Here is a 10,930-nt window from a genome sequence, read left to right as displayed (position 1 = left end):
AATGAATTTCAATATTGGAGGTCCCTTTTATATGTCTGATTCAAATTCATCGTCATTGTTCGATGGAGAAAATGATAATGATTTTCTTGAAGAACGACAACAAGCTATTACTCGAATATGTTCGAATAAAAACCTACTCATAGTTCAGTATGCTACTCAACGTGTTTACTAAAGGCCACATGGAGGCTCCATTCAGGATCATAAAACCATCGATTGTGATCGACAAATGGATGATATAAATCTCTTCAACGACTACTTTGTTGAAAACCTACGTTTCGATTAACATATGTTCCATCGACGATTTCGAATGTCTCGACGTTTATTTGGTCGAATACTAATGGTGGTGGAAGGTCATGACAATTATTTTGTGCCGAAACGAGATGGGATAGGTAGACTCGAATTCTCTAGTCATCAAAAGGTAACGATAGTGTTTCATATGGCATGTCAGCAGATGCTACTGATGAGTATATTAAAATAGATAAATCTACCGTCATTGAAAGTTTGAAGAGATTTTGTTGTGCCGTTATCGAAATATTTGTTGAGCAATATCTAAGATCGCCTTCTGTGAATGACATTGAGAGACGACTCCATGTTAATAAACAACGTGGTTTTCCCGGAATGTTGGGCAGTCTAGATTGTATGCATTGGAAATGGAAAAATTGTCCAACTACATGGGCAGGACAGTATGGAGGTCATAGTGGATCCCCAACTATTATCCTCAAAGTTGTAGCTGATTATGATCTTTGGATATGGCATACATACTTTGGACTTCCTGGTTTGAATAAGGATATTAACGTTTTGAAGAGATCTCATCTTTTCGTAAACCTCACTCAATGTATTGCTCCTCCGACTCAATACGTCATTCAAGGAAGACAATATAACATGGGTTACTATCTAGCTGATAGTATATACCTAAAATGGTCTACCATTGTGCAAAAAATTCATGAGCCGTGTGGTCCTAAAAAAAATTATTTGCAATGAAATAAGAAGCATGTAAAAAAGATGTTGAACGTGCATTTGGTGTTCTACAATCAAAATTTGCAATAATGAAAAGAACCGCAAGGTTTTGAGAAAAACAAGTATTGCATGATATCATGACTGCATGCATAATAATGCATAACATGATTATCGAATATAAATGTAATGTTGATGCACCAGTTTAAGAATGGACGGAAGCGCCAAGTCCATAAGTTGAGTTGGTTGAAGAGGAAAATTGACATTTTCAGGAATTCCTTGCTCATCATAACAAATCAAGGATTAAGAAACTTATTTTGTACTTCGAATTGCATTAATCGATAATTTGTGGGATGAACATATGAATTTCGAGAATTAAATTGCAAAAATTTTGCGACTTCGTAATATTCTCTATCCAAATTCGAAATGTATTGTACTATTTTCTAATGGCATGATTTCATATTTTCGTTGTTGTAGTGTTTTTATTAATTGTTCTATTTTTTTTTATATTTATTAATGAGTTTGATCTTTTTTTTGTAATTTAACGTAATTATTTATTTAGTAATTTATGTATTTATAAAATAATTAAATAAATAATATTTCAAATAAATAAATTATAAAGAATAAAAAAGGGAAGAAAATGGTTAAACACTGTTCATTTGATATAACTTTTGGAGTAATAATTGGAGATTAATTTTAGTTTAGTGCAAAATTTGGTGTAGTTGGTCACCATTTTTTTCCAAATTTTAATGTCTTTGGAAGAATGTGTGGTCGAAAAAGAATGAAAAATTTTCAATTTATGTGTAATATTATTTTATAAAAGATTGTATGGTTGAAAATAAAAAAAAAAATTGAAAGAGAATAGAGGCTAAACGGGGACTAAATTATTCTCAGAATTTTTGTTGATGTGACTTCTAAAAGGGTGGTAATTATGCCACATACCTTATTTTTAATAAATATTTAGACTATACTTTGTAACAAATTTTTTTTCGATAAATCCTGCAAATCATAGTAAAAATAAAAAGTAAAACATGATAACTAAATCAAAAAGGATAATAATTTAGATTACTTTATTTACTCCAACACACACACCCTTATAGTAATTTATTAATTAATCTAAAAATTCCTAAAATTTTGTCAATTCATCTTCTTCCCAAATCTTCTCCATTAAGAATCGTCTTCTTCCCAAAATCCCCTAAAACATCTTTCACAAATTGATCTTCATACAAGTTGTAATCATTAGTAATATTGTGCAAAGATTACAAAACACGTTATTTTCACGAATTGTTTACTGCCCAAACATGAAGACATATTACAAGACCAAATTCTGTCCATCAATTTCTAAAATTGATTACAAGAATTGCAAACATTCAAACCACACAGTCTTACTTAAAAAGATATTAATTTTTTCAATGACAATTTATATATATAACAAATGCAAAAATTTGAAAAATCTGTGAATGAAATATAACTTGTTGAAAAACATATATAGTACTGTGACATTATTAAGAGATTTCGATTTCAAATTTCAAAATATTTTATCCAGATTCTGCTAGTTCTCACTTCCGGTTGAACGAATAAACTATGGTGTGTTTAAGCTATGGATGCCATGGATATTCTTTACCCATCCTCACTTTTTTGAATTTCATTTCTTCTTGGAAAAGACATTAAATGTGAGGCGTGAAGTGTGCATCATTCAAAAGATTTCAATTACAAGTTGTTATTTGGGTTCTATTATTAGAAGTTAGTATTTTTATTGTATTTCAAATAAAAAAAAATATATATTTTTTAGTTATTTAAACATTACATAGTAAAACATGAAATAATATCTTGTAATAATGCATCTACGAATTTTTCTCTTTTGCTATTCGTTCAAGGCCACATGGGCCTAGACGAATAGGGGGCTCCCAATAGGAGTGATAGGGCCCATATGAACCTGTCACTCTAGCAAAACTACTTCTAAAAACAGTTGTACTGGATACTTTTATATTCTTAACGGGTATTAATTTGATCTAGGATGGATCATTGGTTCCTAATTATAAGAGCTGACAAAAATGTGCTTGCAAAACAACTAATTAATATATTACATTCACTTGTTTGGATACAAGAACAAATGAAAGATAAACAGTAAAAGAATGATTTTAAATTAAAATTATAAAATATTAATTGATTATCGAATCTCTAATTCTTTCCTATAAATATGAGAGTTTCATTCTCAATAAAACACAGAATTATATTTACTTATTTCTTTTATTCTTTTTTCTTTCTAGTATATAACACGTTATCAGCATGCTTCTCTTATAAGATAATAATTTTTATAAGAATAATTATTAATAACGTGTACCGAAATTAATTTGATGACATGTGAATATATATATATATATATATATATATATATACATATATATATATATATACACACACACACATATATATATATATATACACACACACACATATATATATACACACACACACACACACACACACACACACATATATATATATACATATATATATATATATACATATATATATATAACGTCAAAATATTGCATGCCCAATATATGTTTCGGTCCAACTTTTTATTTTGAAATACATACCCGCAGTTTATTGTACATATTTGTCCTAGTCCAACTATCCCAATTATATAGGCTGGGTTTCATTTTTCTCTTATCACAAATATATAGGTCTTGTTCTTAATTTAGAATATTTTATTTTATTTTTTTACCAATATACCCTTATTCAATTTTTTCTACTTAATATGCCAACTTCTTGAAATCATCCAAATACACACATTTTTCACTTCTTGGAAACATGAAACAACTTTCATTTCTTCTTTTTCAAATTATTTACTAATTCTAATAATAATTTACTAATACATTTTGAAAATTAAATCGGGGTAAATTAGAAAAGATTTTGACAAAAATTAATTTTCCAATGACATTAAAGAAGATTTCCTAATTCATGTGAAAAACGAAATACTTATTTTGTGCGTATCCACTAACTTTGTTTCCCTCTCCCAATTTGTCTTTTAAAAAGAAGATGTTGACACTTTCTTAAGGCCCCATTTGATTATCATTTTTTTAAAGAATGAGAATGAAAAAAAATTGTTGTTACAGGATCCAAACAAAAGATAAAAAGTCAAATATGGTGATTTGATGTGATGTATAATGATCATATTTTTTATTTTTTTAAGCCAAAGAATGAGAATTAAATAGGGGCTAAGAATAATGTTTACAACTCCCTCTCCCTCCCATCAATGGTTTGAATTTGATCCTCAATAATCATTTCTTGGGTTTCGTCATTTTCAGATTTTACTCATGTGGTTGTGACCTGCCCCAAAGATTGTTTTTAATGCACACAGCACCGATTTCTAAAACTGAAATAATTACTACCCACTTGTCTACATGCAATCATTCTTTTTTTATACAGTATGCCGTAATTTATGTGTATAGTTATTCTTTATTAATCATTTATTCACTATATGTCATATTCACTAATGATTACCTTAATTAGTTATGGAATTTTTTAATTCTTATTATGTGCATAGTTAATTTTCAACTCCTGTATTTTTTTACTAATTATTACGTTGTATTCACTGCCTGTGATATTTCATTGCATAATGATTTATTTTTTACTAATACATGTTTGATAAATAATTTTTTTAACTTCATTAAATAACTTTAGATGTTCTTTTATAAATTTTAAATTGATAACTTTTATGTTATTGTTCTTGAAGTAGTACAATATTATAATTAATATTTCAAAAAAAATATTATTTGCTCCTAAAAAAAGCATGTATTATAATTTTTAATATTTCATAAGAATATTGATATGTTGCTTCTGAAAAAGCACAACTCTGTAAATATAAAATTTATTAAAAAAATATAGTTTATAAAAGTTAAGGGTGCATTTGGTTTAATATTTTCAGTTTTTAGCTTTGCAAAACATTAAAAACTTATTTGTTAAGGTATTTCTTCAAATACATTTCCAAACAAAGAATAAATTTATAACATAAAATTTAAAACATATTTTTGATGTTTTGAGTGCTTTAAGTGAAAATTTTGAAAACACTCAAAACATGAACAAATAAGCATTTAAATAAAATTGTTAATATAAAAGTAGAAAATTTTATCAAATGAAATTTAAAAAAAAAAAAGTGCAAGAAATAAAATTGATAAATTTTGAAAGACAAAAAATAAAAATTTTGAAAAAATAAAATCTGAAATTCTGAAAAATAACTCTTAATAATTATTTACATAAAAATTCTAAAAGTATTTAACTGAAAAATAGATAAAAATATTTGTAATCCATGTTATTAATTTTTATTTTTGTTTCCTATATTTTGAACTCAGTTTATCATTTATTTTTATTTTACCTTTATAACAGAAAAAAATATTGTAGGATTATATATATATATATATATATTAGCATAGAATAATCAAATTTCATGAAATAAAATGTCGTAAAATAATTTTTTAGCAAATCGAATGTGTTTTCGACTTTTAAAATTTGAGAATTGGTTTTCAAAATGACAAACTAAATGCGTTTTTAACAATCTTAAAGCTGACTCTGAAAATAGAAAATTGAAAATGAGCTCCAAACTTGAAACTTAAAATTGAAATATAAACCAAATAGGTTCTATTGTTTTCTAAATAATTGTTTGATGTTGCTCCCGATATAACACAACATTATATTCATATTTTAGAAAAATATTACTCGCTCTTAAAGATCATGAATTATAATTTTCAATATTTCAAAAAAATATTGATATATTTATATAATTTTGAGTTAGTATTTATCCATGAAGAAAAATATATAACTCATGTTATGTTGACATTGACTACTTGATTAACTATTATGTGATTATACAATATTTAATCACACTCTTCAAAATTAATTGTTTTTTTTTTGTTTTATTGTGTAGTTAATCAAATAGCAAACATCAGAAAACATAAGTTTATTGCTCTTGACATATCTGTCAAGAATTATTTGTCATCGGTCCTCGATGTTGATTTCACTTTATTTCAAAAGGTTTGAGATAGACAATAAAAAAGAAAAAAAAAAGCAAAGAATCCTTAGGGGGTCGTGTAAAAGCACTTATCTTCCTTCGTTACCATCTTCTTGATAAATTGAAAATAAAAAATAACTCACTGTGAAAGATACACAAGTTATTTAGAAAAAATTGTTTGAAAGATTCAGTCACTAGAAGATTATGGTCCTCCCAAAAGCCTATTATGAATAAATGCATCTTCATTTGCAAAACTTTAAAATTGTTAGTCCCAAAATATGTTTAAAATTGACTTTGTATGGAAAAATAATCGCTGATGAAAATATGTTTAAGAAAATATTTTCCACATTTTCATGTCTCGAATGTGTTCCGACAGCGGCAATATCGTGAGCGTGTTTCAAAAAGTACTCGAAACTCGTAATTTGCTTGCTATAGCAGAAAAAATAATGAACTGCTGATGGAAAAATTATGGGTTACATCCAATTACTATTGCCTGAAACAAATGCAATATCAAGATAAGGATGTAAATGTGGACACCAACATGAGAGAAACCATGGATGAAATGATCAACAACAAAGCAATAGTTTCAAAAGATACAAAGCTACGAAAATAGCATATTCAAAAAAGAGCACGGAGAAAGTTATTTTAAATGTAGAGTGAAAGGGCAGTATGCACGTACCTGTCTTCTGGCAAAATATCTTGTTGATCTCTACAAAAAATTAATCAAAGAAAAAGAAAAAGTGGAGAAATTTTTTATTAATTATGATGTCCTAATTGTTGTGACTCTCTTGGACTCTCTAATTTTTTTTTACTGACCCAAATGACAATATTGATCACTGGGCCTAACTGATATATGACTCACTTGGACATCTCGAATGTGACTCACTCGGACGTCCTTGATTTTTTTGCTGACCTAAATGGCAATATTGATCGCTTGATTGGAGGCAGTGTATTCGATAATATTGATTAATTTATTTTTTAGTATCTCAATAGTTTATTTTGATTTAGAAGTTATTCTAAATATGTTTTTATTATTTTCCATAAAGTTTGATACATCACAATTTTAAAATATTTCTAATTGATTAAAGTGTTGCTCAACTTCTTTTGATTATAAAATTAGTTTTTGAAAATATTTATCTCGTCATAAATTTAAAATGAATTGTCGAGATACTTGTTTAGTCGATAGTGCAACTATGCATACTTTTTTCAAGACAAAAGTATTTTTTTTGGACTCAACATTAGTAGAAAATAATGTTAATACGATATCAAGTGTGTCAAATATCATTAAAAGCTCCAAAAGAACTTGAATTATTTCATCAAATAATAAAAAATTATATATTGACGATGCATTTTATTGAACAAATCTATAAGAAATATATTTAGTTTTAAAAATATTCACTATAATGGATATTATTACATTGAGACGAATCAAACATTATCATGCACCTGAAGTTTGTTGACCCAAAAAGTTTTATACTTTGACATTACTTGTTAGATCATTATTGAATCAACTATGATACGAAACGATGATTTGAATAAATAATAACTTCAATTTTCTATTTTGAAACTTGTTACCTTTATTGAGTTGATCCCCAATTACCACAAGCTAGAGTTGAGACTAAATCCCTATATTTCTGAAAATTAATTATGGTGATATATGGTGCTCCGTCGCCCTCTACGTTGAGTCATTGACCCTCTAGATATTATTTATTTCTAATAGATTTGTAACATCAACTAGATGATTGCATTGTGTTCACAATCTAAAATTTGCAAAATTATTGCTTAAAAGTTAAATGATGAGAACATGGTGCTTCCCAATTCTGTCTAGGAAATCCAATTAGCATCATGCCAAGTTTAAAGTTTTTATACTTATATTTGCCTTATGGTTAGAACCCAATACTTTCCATCTAATGATTTTTGAAAGAGCAATATATGTATAATTGCTCAACCGCGGTGTACTGAGGTGGATATTAAAGAATGCTGAGAATATAAGTTTAGTTTCAACCCTTATAAAATATCTTAAACCTTAACGAGTGACAATTTATTACGCGGTTTGTTAAGTGTTAATTTTTATTGAACTGTTTTTCATCATTAGGGAGAGAAATTAAGAAACTAGAAATAATGTACAATGCATCATTATGTTATCTGAATCCTTACAAAAGGCAATTCAAATCTAAAGTTCGAAAATTAATTCACTTAGGTGCATTTAATGACTGAAAAAATTAACAATATCTCACATACAACTTTAAATGCTTCAACTCGAACGGACTCTTGGAAAGATAATTCATTAACATTATATATTATAATATTAATCAAACTGCTGATGCGTGATGACATTCAACTCGAAGCCAAATTATCTAAAAGGAAAAATGGAGCAAATAAGCTCCAAATAAAGACGATGATCCCAAATAGGAGGCAAATATTCTTAGAGAGTATATAGACATAACTAATTATAGAATTTCAGAAGAGATTTAAGTATTTGAAATATTGAAAGTAAAGATATCCCAATATATTATGCCATTATTAGAAAAGAAATTGAATCGACAAAAAAATTCTCTGCAGCACATTTGCACATGATGTATCGCTTCATGTTATGAATAGCAAGGAATCAGAATAAATTTGTTTAAGTGAAGTAATGATTGGCCATTAAAAGAACACAATCTTAGTAAATTTGAATTTACTAGAGAAACTTGAAGTTTCTGAATCCGAAGCCTGAAAAGTTGATAAAATCTTATATAAAGATGATAATATTTGAAAGCTATGACAAGATAGTATGAAACATATTCCAACAAGAAATAGTCCAACAATTTTGTGTAAAACTAATGCAGCTTGCATTGCATAATTCAAATGGCGCTATATCAAATGGGACATTGAAAAAATTGGTTCACAAGATTGGGATGCATTGACTTAAAGATTTCCAATCATCAACATTAGGCAGAATATTTGTACTCTTTTTCCTTCGTTTAGGATTTATCCCACTTGATTTTCTTAGCAAAATTTTAATGAGGCAACATTTATTTTTAATATTTCAAAATAACTGAACCATTTTCCTTCGTTTAATAAAGGTTTAAAACGAGACAAATATTTTGTAATGTATCAAAGGGGTGGGTGTTGCAAATAATATAATTATTAGTTAATGATAATTTTACCCTTACAGCTATAATTTTTATTATCATTGTATCTCTAATTCTTGCCTATAAATATGAGACTTTGTTTTTTAATAAAACACACAGTTCTATTTAATTATCTCTTTTGTTTTCTTTTTTTTTTCCTCTTGTTTATAACTTTATTTTACTTTTAATATTTTCTTCAAAACTGGCTATTCATTGTGTGACAAGTGGCATAATGTCAAACTTAATGTCAAAAAAGTATACATGTAGCAAGATTGTAATTAATAACTATTTAAAGTTATTTGGTGCATTATTCTTTACTTACCTTTTCCAAGTGCAAGATTAAGAAAATGATCATTAGCCAGACATGCTTAATGGATGTCTGATTAATGTACAGGCTATGTGAGACCCCAAAAGAGTTCTTTCTTCGTAATTTCGTAGTTGATAAATTTATCTCTACTTGGATGGTAGTATAACTTGTCGTAGACATTTAATTTAGAGGTCGTATATCAAGATTTGTTCATCATCCCAGCTTTGTAGAAATTGATTTATCATGATTATTGAGTTACAAATATGAATATAAATTTACTCGTTTACACTTTTCTTCAACCTATGCTAGGCTTGTGTCTGAGCTAACATGGCTGTGAATCCACCACCAGAACCCTTTGTTGGAGAACCATTCAAGTCCATTTGACTTTAATTACATGTGATATGCAAGAATCATGGTCCAACAATGCATGACAAACTGGACAAAATTCAAAATGTATAGCGTCATGTTGATTCTACTTAATTTACATGTACATTGAAGATAATTTATGTTAAGGTGTCACTCCATCAAAGCTGAAGATATATTTAGGTTAAAATGCTAAATAAGGTTGAGCCAGATGAAGAAAAAGAATTCATGACAAAAGTAAATGCAAATTGATGGGTTTAACACAAGAATTTAGTCACTCTACCTCATTATTGTGATGAGGCAGAGAACTGGCTTTTGGGATATCTAGACCTAGTTGGAACCAAAGGGTGTAAATCGTATACGATATTGCAAGAGGTCTCACATATTTGTTTGAAGAATGTAGCACGTAGATAATCCACTGTGACGTGAAGCCTTAAAACATACTTCTGGATGAGTTTTTAACGCCTAAGACTTCTGACTTTGGATTGGCAAAACTTTTGTTGGCTGAGCAAAGTCAAACCGCACGAACATACATAGAGGGATAGTAGGTTACTTTGCATCCCCTTTAATTCAAACTCTTTAATTATTCATACTCATTTTCAACCATGTATTTACATAATAAAATATTTTTGCACGTAAATCCAAAACTTTTCTTTACTTTTTAACTACGCATCTCTAAAAAATTACAGTTCAAAATTACATTTTTTTTTTCATTATGCATTCTTTAAAAAATTACAATTCAAAATTCTATTTTTTTTTCAAAATAATTTCCATCAAGCTGGGCTTAATAATCTATCTCGAGTAAAATTAAACATATGATCCTACTATATCTATAAAGGATAAGAATATATGAAGATGCATTAAATCATAATAACATTTATAAGATCATGTAAAGCATAGCAATAAATTTCTATACATATCAGACTTTACAATAATTGTTACAATGTGATATTATTTATATTACTTCTCTTGGAAGAAACAAACATACGAATATTATCAATTAATGGCCAAATAATTTAAAAACATTAAGATCCTAACAATTATTGCAATCAAACAAATATTTAATCTTTCTCCTGTTATTTAGCTCAAGCCCCTTCTTGTCAACATCAAGGGTCATTAACCTTTCTATTCCTTTTAATTTGATCATCATCATCTGTACTCAATTCGTCTTAAGTTTTG

The 10,930-nt window shown here is 27.8% G+C and overlaps 1 protein-coding gene across 1 annotated transcript; it reads left to right on the top strand.

The window, feature by feature from the left end:
• Nucleotides 1-441: 441 nt before the first annotated feature.
• On the top strand, nt 442-6,389 carry LOC111411266. Its single transcript, XM_023041815.1, has 3 exons — nt 442-904; nt 5,885-5,991; nt 6,345-6,389. The coding sequence occupies exons 1-3, from the start codon at nt 442-444 to the stop codon at nt 6,387-6,389; spliced, it is 615 nt and encodes a 204-aa protein (XP_022897583.1).
• Nucleotides 6,390-10,930: the final 4,541 nt, after the last annotated feature.

Source organism: Olea europaea, chromosome 15 (genome assembly GCF_002742605.1).
Source record: "Olea europaea var. sylvestris chromosome 15, O_europaea_v1, whole genome shotgun sequence".
Lineage (NCBI taxonomy): Eukaryota > Viridiplantae > Streptophyta > Magnoliopsida > Lamiales > Oleaceae > Olea > Olea europaea.
Note: the sequence above shows the minus strand (reverse complement) of the source record. Positions and strands in the feature narration are given on the sequence as shown.